The sequence below is a fragment of the Schistocerca americana genome, chromosome 8, assembly GCF_021461395.2.
Source record: "Schistocerca americana isolate TAMUIC-IGC-003095 chromosome 8, iqSchAmer2.1, whole genome shotgun sequence".
NCBI classification, from domain to species: Eukaryota; Metazoa; Arthropoda; class Insecta; order Orthoptera; family Acrididae; genus Schistocerca; species Schistocerca americana.
Genome location: NC_060126.1, coordinates 462,150,069 through 462,166,254, shown reverse-complemented (window position 1 = coordinate 462,166,254; position 16,186 = coordinate 462,150,069). Strand labels below are relative to the sequence as shown.

The following is a 16,186-nucleotide window of genomic DNA, read 5'->3' as shown; positions in this document are numbered from 1 at the left end:
TAACTGCATATGAAAGTTTTAACCCAAAATACAGAGAATCAAATACTGGCCTATTGTAAATATTTCTTACATTTTAGAACACTATGGCTGGCAATTATTTACTACGCATAATTTTGCTTTCAAAGTGTAAAGGTACACAACACAGTTCACATCAATTTTGTAGGAAAAACATTTGGAAAAATCTCTGGACAGCAGCCACACATGAAGTACTTGAATAATGAGAAAACCAACAGCTGTACAGTTGTTCAACAACGTTTATTGAATGAACGAAGTTGGATTACAATGCAGCTGTTGTTTTCATCACTATTAAAGTAAATTTGGGAAAGGATCATCAGCATTACAAGAAACATGACTAAAGAAAATTTTTGTAAATACCAATTCTGATAACCTTTATTGAATTTATTTGAAAATATACACAAAATAAAAAATTTTACAGTCTTACAAGTGTTCAAAGTTACTTAGCACTGCTGAGATTCAAGTGCACGCACACGCGCACACGCACACACACACACACACACACACACACACACACACACACACACACACACTATTTACATGAACAGCTTCCTTGTATGTTATCACATTAGCTTTTTGCAACTGCTGTAATGAACATGTGGTAAAGGATTAAATTTTACACATTCTTTGGAAGCAACTAGTCTTAACTACTGAGAAAGTTACCTCCACCTAAATAAAATGAACTGTAGGCTGTTCATGGTATGACATTGTAAAAACACTTCAAGCCTTTAGCTTGTCAGTATACTCATTACACATAACATAAACAAAGAACTGAAATACTTCCAACTAAACAGACAGAAAACTAACATTAACAGCAACACATTAAATGTATCAGCAAACAACTAAATGTTTCTCATATTTGAAAACATGATGACTGTTACTCAATTCATTTTTTATTTCTTGTCCAGATGTAGTCAGCAATGTAATAGACAAGAACCTGCAAAAGAACGCAGAAACATACTAAAAATTTGGAGACCTACGAACCTCTGAATTATGCACCATATTAAGCATCTTCTGAACCATCAGTTTTCCCGGAGTTTTATTTTAGTAAATGTTGAGGAGATGACAGATGTAACCAAGTGTTTTACAAATGGTATGTCATCCAAGAATAAGAAAGAAAGAGCTCACAATAAATTTTGTTATGACAATTATAGATCATATACAAGGTATCAACAAGGAATACATTAAATTTGGCTCCACCAACCAGGTACTGACAACAGAATGATAAATCATGTAAAACTGAATTCACACTGAATACTGAATAATTTACGTTTTCTCATTATTTTTGTTTAAAATCTTTCGGTTCAAAGCTTTTCATACTCACTAAAAACAACAACTCCAAAATTTAGATTAGGGGAAATGGATTCAAGATCAGTAAGAAAATGAATTGAAACAAAAGAACTTAACTGTAAATAATGAGGAAATGTAAAATATGGCAACAATTTACTATTACCCTTTCAATGCTCTACTCTCACTCTCTTCTTAATTACTCACAGCTTCCAGTTTCTCCACTAAAATGCGAAGAAACAGCACTTCACTGCACCAGTCACCAACTGGTGCACACTACCATTCCCCTATGTGACATTTTCCAATACATTTGATGTAGGGGAATTACTGAAAAAACTGGCTCAACGTCAATATTTTACGAACAGAGAAATGTTTAGTTTTCTATCTGTCAACAGGTTTACTGTTGCCTGTCTTAGGATAGCCCTTTCTGCTCGTTGCCATTAACACGATAGTGTTAATGACACAGTTTCTTTCACAGAAAATGCTTGTCAGCAAATAAGAGACAGCAAGGATGAAAATAATTCAATTCTAAACACGATTCTCCAAAATTAAGTAAAATTTATAATGTTGAATGACATTTTAAAACATAAAAGCAAAATGAAATGCAAATACTTTACAGATATTTACATTTTTGCTAACTCTATTTAAATTGCAGTCAAGTGTTCTTACAATGTTAAGTTCTTACAATGTCAACTACAATTCTTGTCTGAAATTCTACAAATCAGTTACTAACAACATTTCAGAAATATAGCATTTATCACCCCAGTAAAGTCAGGCCTTAAAACTCAGCACAAATGCTACATAAAACATCAAGCTCAAATTAAGGAAAGAACATTTTAAATGCAAGAACACACTTTTGTAAAATAGAACACACTTTTGTAAAAGATGGCTTAACACATCATAGTCAACTTAGAAGTGCCCTGAGGTGACAAAGGAGACAGCCAGTTCAGCCTTGTAGTTCCTGTAACTATAAGGCACTAAAACCAATGCAGGCCATACACAACTGCTTTACTCCACATTAGAAGCCTGTTACACTATGACTGCGATTAATCTTCTTACCAATGAGGCGAGAGGATCGAGAAATTATATTCACTTGGGGACGACAATTGGCATCTACACTAATGCCACCTGCACCAGCGACTTTCATGAGGATTGTAGGAGTAACTGACTTGAGACACTGTGCAGCCGCCTCCAGGCGGCGTGACAGGAACTCATTCTTCAGACGTTCTGCATTCAGCTCTCGCTGAAGCTGGGCCTTACTCTTATTTTCAGAAGAAAGCGCACGGTGCTGCAGGATCTCTACTGCACTCGGGCGGTGACTGGCATCACGTTGTATCATGTCCTGAAAATTTGAAATTTGTAGTGACAGCAGCATTTAACACTATAAAGCTAGCCGAGTCAATTGTAAAATATTACTTCACTTTTTGTTCCATTTTCCATGCAACAAATAGATCCCTCTCGAACTGAGGTATGAATGAACTGTCTCTTCCATTCCGAACTTCCCAATATATCCCCTCTTTCCTACCCGAGGAAGGGACAAAGTTCCAAAAAGCTAGGAATATTGTTTTCTGCCTTTATGTGCGCAAATTGGCAGTACTCAGTATTTTACCATGTACGGGTAAGTGCTGGTAAGCTACCATCTTGTTTTTATTTTATACAACTTTACAACCCCAAGGAAAAATATTCTTTTACATTTTTAAAAAGCATACAATATGTTTCTACAACCTATCAGACATAGCAGAGTGGCCATTGGCAATTTCCCATAATCATGAGATTTAACCTTATCTTTATAAGTTTTTTCTCTCTCTCTCACTTGCTCGCTCCCCCCCCCCCCCCAACTAATTTTTTTTGTCTCATTCACATTACTACTACTACATTGTTTCTTCTTCATTTGGCCCCTTAAAGAGCATCTAGAGCCATTATTAGCTTTTCTCTTCCTACAACTTACTCTCCATATCACAACAGGTCTGTAAGTTTTACAAACCATACACTTAGTTTCAACTTTGTTCTGTTAGTTGTTTGAACATGAACTTGTTATGTGATGTTTAAAGCTTTCCCAGCGTACTGATTGTTCCATAAAAACACGGGAGAACTGCCGGATATCAGTAACTTCCTGCAGGAAGTTACTGATATCCGGCAGTTCTCCCGTGTTTTTATGAACTTGTTAGTTCATAGTTGCTAGTGGGTCACCAGTGAGTTCCTCAAGGTCTTTTTGGATGTTATGTTCACTTTCAATTATTTCACATGCTGAGACCCTGGGTGTTTAAAGATAAATTACAAAGAGGAATTTTCACTTTTATACTTACAGCTATGAAGATGATTATGTGAAGTTCTAACCGTGATATGTAATTTGTGAACAAGGCAAATAAAACTTTTATTTGACAATCAGATTATATGTTCCATGAACTGACAGTCAAGTTTTATAAAATCTAACAGCCAATCAACGGGTTTAAAACATGGTATAACATGGCCTATAAAGCTGTGTGGTGAAATTAACTGAACAAAGACATTGGTAAGGAATGGCACACTCAAAGAACTTGTGCAGCATTATTACGGTAAGAACATCTGATATTGATGAAACTGGTTTTCCCTTCAGAGTCCTCTTGAATAAGAAACTAGCTTTTAAAGGTGAAAATTGCCATGGAAGGAAACACAGAATAACTTTTGGTGTTAATGTTGATATGACTGAAGAGGTTGGAAAATCACTAAAAGAAGTCCTTTTAAAAATATGAAAACATGACACACTAATTACAGTGAAAAAAATTCACAATGTTTGGTTTGAGAACTATTTTTAAAGAAGTGCATACCCCTAATGCAAAACTAGGAACCTGTAACAGGAAAAGTCTCATCTTTGTATATTTTTGCCAGCACTGTCCAAGAATGTGAATGTGTTGTTTGGCAGCAAGAACTGTAACTGCACAAATAACTTTCAGTCCTTGAAGATCTGAGCATTATCAATGCTTTCATGACATTATAGGAAATCTATTGTGCATAAGGCAGTAAGTTTGAAGGAGAATGAAAGGACCCAACCTCCTTTGAGATATCAGTTCTTAATGTACTGTCAAAGGCATGAATGAAGGTTGAGGAGACCATCTTCAGCTGCTCCCTAAAAGCAAGATTATTTCAAACAGTGAAATTATGTGGATCTGGCTTACCAGATCTGAGCAATAATAACCAGAGAGTGGAACTCTCCTAATTTCAGTGTGGGTAGTTGCAGTTGAAACATTCAATGCAAGATTTCCTATACAATAATGATGTCACCACTGAATGCACGCCAACGGACTGTAAGTGATCAAAGGGAGTGCCTCCCACTGCAAATGTATATGCCAAGGAAAACAATAATGAAATATATGTATGCTGCAGATGTGGACATCTAACCTTTTGAATATATTTATGACCTAGAGAAATATAGTGAAATATTTCACCAAAAGAAATTTAAACAATACACAATCCTGGATTTTTTGGTAAACTGTAGGGACTACCAATGTTTTCATTAATTGTCAAGACTTGCGTAAGCCAATGAGTTTCAAATTAGACGATAGTAGAATTAATAAAATAACTGTTTGTGCTTAAAGAGCAATTTCCCACCATTTAAATTTTCTCACGATTTACAGTGTTCTTTACAAGGCCTTGAATAGTGTGAAATAGAAGTTTCACTGTAGTGCGAAAATATGTCTGCAGCAGTTTGATCTAATGTCAAATGTACTAATATTCCCTAGAGATACGTAGACAACAAAACTGAGCATAGAGTGCAGATGTTTCTTTTACTGTCTGAGTGGCACACTAACACTGTCACACGCACACCAGGGCACCACAGGACTCAAGTGAGTATACCAGAGCAAGTTTTTTTACACCTTTCATGAGTGGAGATTTAAACAAAAAATAAATGAATAAAAATGAAATGGAGGTGGGCAGGGAGAGAAAGGGGTGTAGCAGAGTAGGGCCACTGTGGAACCCTTTTGCAAAAGTAAAATAACATCTTGGTCCATGAACAATGACACCCCTCTACCACCTACTCCAGTCCTGTCTCCCACCCCTATCAAAGGCAGGGCTACCTGTGAAAGCAGCCATGTGAACTAAGCTGCAACCATTGTTCTGCTTTCTTCTACATGGGCATGACAACTAACAAGCTGTCAGCCCACAGTAATGGACACAGTGAAACTATGGGCAAGAAACAGATGGACCAGTTGCTGATCATTCTGATCAACACGATGTGCTTGGTTCCAGTCTCCCACATACCTATCCCCTTCCCTTCTCGCATGTCAGTTATGCATATACACCATCTGTCCCACCAGCATGCCGACAAGTCCTTCCTCTGTCTCTACTTATCCCCTCTCCTTTCCCCCTCACCTCACACAGCCTCCCAATACTGCACCTTGCAGTCCTAAGCTGTCACCACCACATCCCTGCACACTCAGACTCACAGCACTATCACTCCACCCCACCCCACCTACTAACCACCAACCCATCTCATGCTGCCTCTCTACCCCCATCACCCATCCCAGCAGATACCTGTTGAAATTGGACACAGTCAGAGTCAGGCCTCAGTGTCCAGAGACAGCAGCCATGTGTGTACCAGTTGGGCTTGTGTGACTATCTGTGTTTTCTACTTTGCACGAAAGCTTCATGAATTATTTCCAGAAGAACAGAAAAACTGGCAGAGGCCGCCCTCAGGGAAGATGAGTTTGGACGGTAAAATGAAACAACATGTGATGGAATACTGACCCTACAATTTATCTCTGAAGATAGATCAAGCAGGGGAAACCTACTTTTGTAACATTTGTATGTTTAGATGAATGATTTTGACAATACAATCTTTGAAATTCTGTTAAAATACAGGAAGTAAAATGTTGTCTACAACTTGTATAGAAACCAGACTGCAGCTATAAGAATATGAAAGGAAAACAATAGTAGAGAAGGGGATGAGACTAGCTTATAGCCTATCCAGAGATCATTCGATAGGTATGCTGACCAAGCAGTAAAGGGCTCCAAAAAGGAATTTGGAAAGGGAATTAGAGCTCCGATTAAACAAAAAGAAAAATGAACTTTGCCATCTCTGGCAGCATTAAAAAGTCATGGACAAACCTCAAAGGACTTTCAACAGCAGCAAAAACAGAATGGAAAATGTCGAAGATGTAAGACAAATATAAACCAAATAAAATAGGTTATCAGAGTACAGTGTAAATCAGATGAAGCTGAGGGAATTGGATAAGGAAATGGAACAACAAATACAGTACATGAGTTTTTATGATTAGGCAGAAAATTCATTGAGGAAACAAAATGCAGATTGGCAACAGCAATGACAGCATTGCTGAAAGAGAGAAAATTGTTAATATCAACTGTAAATTTAAATGTTATTAAGTATTTCCTTAATAAGATATTAAAACAGTTCAGACAAGAGGAGAAATGAAGCTTTTAAAATAGAATACTACAAAAGAATGTTTTAGGTTAGACAGATTTTCGTGTAAGTAATAATGAGGTAGCGACTCACATTGGGGGAAAGAAAGTAATTCATAGAATAGCTTGATTAGGAGGAGGTAGATGTTTTCATGACATATAATGAGGCACCAAGGAATATTCAGTTTCATAATAAATCTGACTACCTTACGTGACATATACAGTCCCTTGCAATATCACAAAAGAAAGTAGACCATGTTGGTTGAGCTTAGTTTACTGCAGGGTTGGCCAAACGCTGCATAGTGTGCACATGTGCGGAAGTGCTGCACATGTGAGCACGTGTGCGACAGCAACATCTGTTATTAGACATGTGTCCTAAATGAATGGCAGCGGCTCCACTTCCCTGTTTATGTGGTACAGGCAAGAGCGCAACATACCCAGTCTCTTTTACCCCTGGTGACTGTAACCTTAACAGAGAAATACTGGGAAATGGCAGGTACTGTGAAAAAGCGAAGGACGGGAGATCAATGTTCTCAGTCGTTTAAAAATGACTGGGAACTGCAATTCTTTTTTGTAGCCATTGGCGAAAACTCGCAGTGTTTGCTGTGCCGCCAAATAATAGGCAGCCAGTGTAAGTTTTCAATTGAAAGACACTACAATACATATCACAAAGACGAGTGTAGTGTACTCGACAGTGGGGAACGACAAGCAAAATTAAATGTCCTTAAGAAAATGGATGAGACACATCAACTCGATTTTACTGTATGTCAAAGTAACTGATACTTCTTGAACTCCTAGTTTCTTGTGTTACATTTATGTCTCTTTCACTGTACGCTGTACAATGTACTGTTTTTAATTTTCCAGAATGACAACCACAGTAAATCTTCACTGCAAGCAAGTTTTAAAATCGCATTAAGAATTGCACAATCTGGGAAACCCTTTTCCGAAGGGGAGGTTGTGAAAGGGTGTCCAATCGATGCTGCAGAACTTGTGTGTCCCACAAACATTAGCAGGTTTCAAGAAATCAGTCTATCCAAACAAACAGTGACAAGACATATCAGTGCTATGGCCAGCGATGTGCACAGGCAGCTAATAAATAAGGCTAAAGACTTTGCTGCTTTCTTTGTTGCGCTTGATGAAGCAACAGATCTTACAGATACAGCCCAGGTTGTGATATACATACGAGGTGTCGATAATGCACTTTGTGTAACAGAGGACGTTTTGGACTTAGTACCTTTGAAAGGGACTACTACAGGGAATTCACTGCATTCTGCATCGAGAGGCGCTTTGTGCAAAAGCAGTAATGTTAGCAAACGTCATGCAAATTATTGTGCGTACTGTATACTATCGGAAGACACGTGGGCTTACGCATCGCCAGTTTGGCAGTTCTTGGAGGAATTTGGAGCAGAGTACGGCAACATACCTTATTTTACCAAAGTACACTGGCTAAAATGCTGAAAATAATTTTTGATTATGTCTGGTCATAGTAACATTCTTACATGAGAAGGGAAAAAGTGAACCTATGTTGGAAGATCCTTGTTGGATATCAGACCTTGCATTTCTCGTGGACATTACGTCTCACATGAACAGCCTGAACGTCATTTTGCAAGGTGAAAATAATTTAATTTCAGACATGTTGGAAAAAGTAAATGTCTTTGAAAGGAAACTTGCGCTTTGGGAGAGCCAGCTATTGACAGAAAACACTGCACATTTCCTGACTCTTGGACTGGTCCATGGAAGTGCTAGATTTCAAGAATACGTGTCAATAATTGTAAAAATTAATGAACAATTTCGAGCACAATGTGCAGATGTTACAAGTTTGTCTCTTGTCATTCGCCTCTTTGCTCGACCATTCTCGTCGTCAGTTGAAGATGCTTCGAATGATCTACAGATGGAACTGATCGACCTACAGTGCAATACAAGACTAAAGGACAAGTTCTTTGCAGTGCGAGGTACAAAAGAATTCTACAAAAATTTTTCACAACAAGAATTTCCATGCCTGCACCGAGGAGCCGCGAGAGTTATGTCCGTGTTCGGGTCGACATATGTTTGTGAAAGATTTTTCTCAGTAATGAAAATTAATAAATCAAGGTTTCGATCAACCATAAGTGATGAAAATCTTCGCAACTGCTTGCGTTTGTTAATGAGCTGTGCTTTTGTGCCCAATATTAACTATATCATTGCTCATGACCATTGATAAACGTGTTTGGATTTATTCCTTTCATAATTAAAAATTATTGTTTACTAACTGTGCATTATTGCCTCATTCTGCTCCATGTTACATTATTTGCAGGAAAATTGGTCATTAAACCAATTGTTTCAAATTTTTTTTTTTTTTTTTTTTTTTTTTTTTTTTTTTTTTTTTTTTTTTTTTTTTAATGTGTGAAGGGCTACGCTCAGTAGAAGTCGATAAAACATAACATTCACTTATTTGTCGGTTATTATGCAGATTTCAGACGGAACTGATGAAAGATGTAGCAATAATGGTATTGAAATAACAGGTGATCACCGAGAGGTCTGCGGTTATCATTCTGTTCAGAAGTCAGTGAGACAGAAATTATGTGAGTGTAACTGAGGGCACCGAGAATTAGTTATAGGAAACCTTGCATTAGTTTAATGTTACTTGAAATCATGAATAAGGTTCGTTAGGAGTCGCTAAGTGCTCTCTTTCTTAAATACTCGATCAAAAATATAACGCGTATTTACGTGACGTCAGTCAAGCTGCCTTAATAAAAACCCACGGTTGTTAACTGTATTACTTGTCTTACTGGGTTAAACTGTTAACATAAAAGTGGATGTCTCAATGAGTAGACTGTGACAGTATTTTAAATAGAATGAAATTTTCACTCTACAGCGGAGTGTGTGCTGATATGAAACTTCCTGGCAGATTAAAACGGTGTGCCGGACCGAGACGCGAACTTGGGACCTTTGCCTTTCGCGAGCAAGTGCTCTACCGACTGAGCTACCCAAGCACGACTCACGCCCTGTCCTCACAGTTTTGATTCCGCCAGTACCTCGTCTCCTACCTTCCAAACTTCACAGAAGCTCTCCTGCAAACCTGTTCGAGTCTTGGTCCAGCACACCGTTTTAATCTGCCAGGAAGTTTCACTATTTTAAATGTTTAATACGTGAAATACCTTCCCATGGTTGGCTTGCAAGCTGTGGAAAGAGCACCAGAATGCGTCGGAACAGAGTATCCCAGCAAATGGATAAAGCGACATCTGTGTGTAGAAACATGCACTACATGAACACTGACGGCTGCGGCATGCACGGTGTGACCCAGAAGTTGCACATGTGCAGGAGCACCACACGCGGGCAGAATTTCTGGCCGCCCCTGGTTCACTGCATATTCCATATATCATATTCACAATAACTCTATAAAGGGGCATTTACATTGAGCCCAGAACATATTTTTGTTCGGAACATTGTGTGCAACTTGTTCCCTCAACATGTTTGCCACACTGTTCGTTGCTCGCATTCCCGTTTACACTAGCGACCAACATTTCTATGTATTCGCATAGTCTGCTGCGGTGAACTGATAGGTTACTTGGTGTATTCACATCAAGAGATACGCTATACCAAGTGAAGAGGAAGAACTAATGACATTTGGTGCTGCATTAATATTACTTAATGAAATAAACGGACGAAGAAAACGTTGAAGCAGTCGTCGGTGGCCCAGAGCATACTATAGATGACGTGGCGGGAATGACATGTTTGTGAGCTGAATTTGGAAGACTGTTCTGGCTTTCGTAAATTTACTAGGATGTCGCCATCAGATTTTAAAATGTTGTTGAATATTATAAGACCAGTTGTTTCAAAGAAAGTCACAAATTTCAGAAAAGCTATCACTGTGAACCAAATACTTACTGTTACTCTGTTTTCTGGCATCAGGAGACACCTATCAAAGCCTGCCAAATTTCAAATAGTTCCATATCATCCAGGAAACTTAGATATTTAAATCCAAACCACTTTGTTTCGTAAAGTGTGTCAGTACAAATACAGATTTTCTACTTTTCTCTATTTTTCTTTTCTCTCGCCGGTACTGAGACGAGAGATTTAACTTTTTTGTCCTCAGCACTGCTGCTAGTGCCAAGCACCATAGCAACTTTTTGTAATGAATCATGTTTGATTTTTTAGTATTTTTGTAACCTGCGCAACGTACATTCCACAGGCACTCCCCTGCCTCACAGAGCGACATCAGCTGGAAAAGTTTGTCTCGTGCCCACTCCATTTCAAATAAAAATGAAGGGACATAAAATAAACGCACCACTACACTCCAGCAAAACAAACACCAAAACACTCACTCAGAGCAAACGAACACTAGCGCTGCGTAGCGGAAGTTAGTGGTAGCAGGCCACGAACAATGTTTCTTTGATCTCTACTGACGCAGCCATCGAATATTGATTTTGTGTTGCGAACATGTTGCCAACATCGGTAGTCCAATGTTGCAAACAATGTCGCGAACTCAGTGTAAAGGCGCCTTAATGGAGAATGTGTTTGTAGGCGTACATACAAGATATCTTTTCTTTGTGAAAGCAAGGACATAGGCTGGTCATTTAGATAAAAAGGTAAAGTTTTTATTAATTTAAACTACAACGGACCTGATAAACGAAAACCAACCACATATACACAGTATCTATTCAGAAATTTATTTATGGAGTAGGAGTTGTCAAGCAGCAATGACTTTCAGATTGTTTTCAAAACTTTCATTACCAGCCAGCATAAATTCTGTAACACAACTGTAAGAAGAATTAGTGTAAGGAGATTTTATGAGTAAATCACATCTGCAATATTTACCCATTTTACCAATGCTGCACGGTTTGAAAGCAAGATGGGTCAAGACAACATTCAGCCAGTGAAGTGGGTGAATTCACATGGACATTCTCCTGAATGATTACATTGGAGGCAGTCAGTTCTATACGCAAGATACCTTTATTGCACCATGTATGTACCTGGCATTAATGGCCAGTTTTGCCCTGTTGCCATTTTCAAATGTCAGCAACCATAATACCAAACACCGCAGAAAGTAAGACACATAGTAAACATTGTAATGCTTTCCATATAACAATTACTGTTGTACTATTACTACTACTACTTCTACTACTGCATCAGTGATGTATGTGGCACACTGAAAACCTGTTTCATAGTAGGTGTTGTGTGCATTATTGCATGCCTGTCATTATTCTTAGTGAAAGGTCCTTCTACTGTTACGCTTTCACACTCTGCAAAATCTCTTGCCTAAGCAAAGCCTTTGACGCTGCATGTTCCCCTGGTTTAGTAACATCTGTATTAATGAATGAGGAAGCAAAAGGACATGTTGAACTGTTAAATGTATTTGATAATGCCCTGTAAGCCAGCTGTTAAGAATATGTTACTTAGATGACATATAGCGAAATGTGTTCTTAGAAGCTGTGTGTGATGTGCAAGACCATTTATGTAATTTGTGTGTGTGTGTGTGTGTGTGTGTGTGTGTGTGTGTGTGTGTGTGTGTGTGTGTGTGTGTTGGGGGGGGGGGGGGGGGGTTGAAGTCCACATACATGGCCTTTCACATCACAAATTGCTTCCAAGCACATATTTTGCTACAAATAATTGAAGTAAAACATTCTTAACAACTGGCTTCTTGGATGTCGTCACATACATTTAGTGGTGGTTTCTAATACATAAATACAGATGTTACAAAACTGCAGGAAAATGTAGCACCCAAAAACTTTGCTTAGGTGTGATTTTTGTGAAGTGTTAAAGTAACTACACAGACTGAATAACTACAGACACACAACATTGAAGAGACATGACTGCAGCTCCCTCCACAATTATACTTTGACACTTTGCAAAATGTCATATCTACACATATTCTTTGGGAAATGCATGTTCCTGCAGTTTTGTAACATCTGTGTTCATGTTTATGACGCAGATAGGACACATTGTACCATTAAATGTATTTGACCAAGGCCAGGATGCTTGCTGCTAAAGACACTTATTTGATGTACTGCAAAATGCATGCTTGAAAGCTGTTAGTGATGCGCAAAATCATAGCTTTTAAATACGACATGCATCACTGACAAATTTAAGTAATATAGCAAGAATTCTAATATGCAAAGCATAATTATGTTCACCACATAATCTGCCTTTCTACTGAGTTTGTTGTTATAATTGCAGACTTTGAAAATGGCAGCAGGCCAAAACCATCCAGTAATGCCACACATATCATGGTGCAATGAAGACATCTCACACGACAACTGACAATCTATGATGGTATTCAAAAACAGTTTCATCATTCAGGATTTATGTTGAGGCTATGGAGCCACTCAAGAAGCAACTAATCACATTGACATTGTGAATATGAAGGCCACGTAGCAGATCCACAAGGATGATCAACAGGCAGGGACGATTATGATGCAATGATGTGACAAAGGAGACATGATGGGTGCCAGCTGTATGACTTCAAAGCTTTTACCAGTCGCTCTGGTTATTCATCATTAAGCCTTTTCCATAATTTGGCAAGTACCCAACAATTAACATAGATTAACCTCCGTGTTGAAAACTTTGGATCAAGGCAGTCAGGCAGATGCAATATTTCTTGATTTTCAAGAAGCATTTGACTCAGTACCACATGTACGCTTATTGTCAAAAATACGATCGTATTAGGTATCAAGTGAAATTTGTGACAGGATTGAGGACTTTTTGGTAGAAAGGATGCAGCAATTATCTTGCACGGAGACTCTTTGTCAGATATAGCAGTAACTTCAGGTGTGCCCAAGGGAAATGCATTGGGACCCTCACCGTTTATGTTGTATACTGATGACCTTGCATACAATATTTGTACTAACCACAGATTTTTTGCAGATGATGCAGTTATCTATACTAAAGTATTGTCTGAAAGAAGCTGCATAGATATTCAGTCAGATCTTGGTAAGATTTGAAAGGTGCAAAGATTGGCTAAGTGCTTTAAATGTCCAGAAATTTAAAACTGTGCACTTAACAAAATAAAAGAACATAGTATCCTGTGACTATATCAACAAGTCACAGTTGAAATCTAACAACTCAACTCATACAAATATGTAGGGGCAACACTTTGTAGGGATATGAAATGGAATGATCACATAGGTTCAGTTGTGGGTATAGCAGGTGATGGACTTCAGTTTATTTGTAGAATACTGGGAAGTGCAATCAGCCTACAAATGAGACAGCTTAAAAATCACTTGTGATACCCATGTTGCTCAAGTACGTGTGACCCTTACCAAATAGGACTAATCGGATATTGAACATATACAGATATGGGCAGCACGAATGGTCACAGGTTTGTCTGACCCATGGGAGTATGTTATCAAGTGGTTTAGGAAACTGAGCTGGCAGACTGAGGTAGGCGTAAACTAACCCGAGAAAGACTATTAACCAATTTTCAAGAACCTGCCTTAAATGACGACTTGAGGAATATACAACAATCTCTGACATATTGCTCACATGTATGAAATTTACCTTGATAAGTTCATTGAAGTCACGACTCACATTAGGCAAATACTTAATTTTGCCATCTCTAATGTCATGCCATTCCTGACCATTCTTCGGGAGAGGACCAGCACCTCCAGCTTCGTAGACAGTTAAACCTGGAATTAATTTTGAAGAATTATCTAACTGAAGTCAAGAACACAGAGTTGAAGTTTAGTAAGAGACACACAATAGTATGTTAAACATTAATCCTGAGTACATGATTTACCCCCCCCCCCCCCCCCCCCCCCCCTTCCCTACACACACACTTTTTTTTTGTCAATGTGGCAGATTTGATTCTTAACAGATTATTATGAATTTCACAATTTTTTTCAGAGGATGATTCCTCTCCAACAACAGTTTCACTTACCTAACGTTACAACCTATCTTTCAGAAATTCCTTGCTTCTAACCTGGCCTCATCTTCCTTTCTTATAACCCTCCTTGTTGAGGTCAACACCTCTCCTCTCTTAAGCTAGTGTCAGTGCTGTTTTCTGTAGTGTGTTACTGTGCTCCATGCATCGATCCGCTACAGGTGTGCTCCATTCATCGATCCACTGCAGGTGGTGGCTGCCTTTCCCTTATTTTATGTACTGCCCCCTCTAGGACTTTTCATTATTATATTATTACCTACAAATATATTTTAGTAAACAAAAACCTCACGAGATCTGCATTTAAACAACTGTCCAATACCAAAGTACTTATTCAGCATAAGTATTGTACTGCATAAATCAAGAGAAGCTGCGGCTAAACAAATACTGCTCAGGTTAGCTGTTAAACTACTAGTGCGTGTCTTTTAAGCCCTCTCAATGTTCAGTTTTGAATTGTTGAGGAAATATGCTTTGAAGGGAGTAGACTTTAATTTAGAGTGTGGTAAATTACATAGCTGTCAGCATATGTAAATTTTTTTTTTTCTAAAAATATGGACAACACATGATCATACAATAACTTCTCATCAGTAGCATTGCTCATTTGGCTGCAATACAATACAGACAAAGGCTAGCTTCAATCCCAGCTGCATGTCAAAATTTACAAAATAATTATTACTACTGCAGTCACTTTTTACTAATCTTTATTAGCATTATACTTTTTGGCAGCATTACGCTAAAGTTTGATGAGGATTATTTGCCGACTTTCATGTTGTACAAAAAGATTTTCATTCATTTTAGTGTACACCATGGGTGAGTGATATGTTTAAATCATCAATTTCTGTATTTACTTATCTTTTTGATGGGAATTAATTTCTCTGGTACATAGAGCACAAGAATGAAAACATCACCAGCACGTAGTACTTTCACATTCAGTCATTTACATTCCAAAGACTTAAATGGTAAGAAACTTATTTCAGTTTCTAACATCAATGAGAATGAAACCCTTTCTATATAACCATATTTATGTCATGGTACATATTTAAATATTAAGATTATATGGTACTTCATAGTGTCAAGACAATTTTAAGTTAACTCTTTCAATTAATAAATTAAGCATTTCAATTTGGACGTATTTTTGAACAACTTTATAGCTTATCAATTAGTTGCCAGTTATCATGTACCATGCCTTGAGGAAAATTTACAGTCTTTCGTATAAGTTCATTTGGTAACCCTTCTCCATTTATTATATGGCAAGAATTTGAGATATTCTAGAATGGGTAGACAGTGCCCCTAATATAGGTGGCTACTGTTAATTTAGTATAACTGTTGTGTGAAACAAATTTGTGTGTTCCTTTTATCTTTTTCAGACATCTCTCCCAGTTTGACCAACAAAGAGGCTTTGCATGTACACTGTTTTGTAACACATACTGAGACACAAAATGAACTCTGATAGACACAATGAAGCACTTACTAAAAATGATGCAGCACATGCAAAGCTCTCTATATAGGTCAAACCGAAAGAGACTTCCAAAATTGATATAACAAATACAAACAAATGTTGTACAAACAGTTATGCTTAATCATGAATAGCAACACACATTAAGGACACTGGCCACCCATCCTGGGGCATTG

General features: G+C 38.0%; 1 protein-coding gene across 1 annotated transcript in view; it reads right to left on the bottom strand.

The window, feature by feature from the left end:
• Window positions 1-372: 372 nt before the first annotated feature.
• LOC124544639 (wee1-like protein kinase) overlaps window positions 373-16,186 on the bottom strand; it is a 69,565-nt gene continuing 53,751 nt past the window's right edge. The window contains exons 7-8 of the mRNA XM_047123250.1: window positions 14,176-14,303; window positions 373-2,644 (exon numbers count right to left, since the gene is read on the bottom strand). Coding sequence (XP_046979206.1) covers window positions 2,321-2,644; window positions 14,176-14,303 — 452 coding nt within the window. The 3' untranslated portion in view covers window positions 373-2,320. The remainder of the gene's footprint in view (window positions 2,645-14,175; window positions 14,304-16,186) is intronic.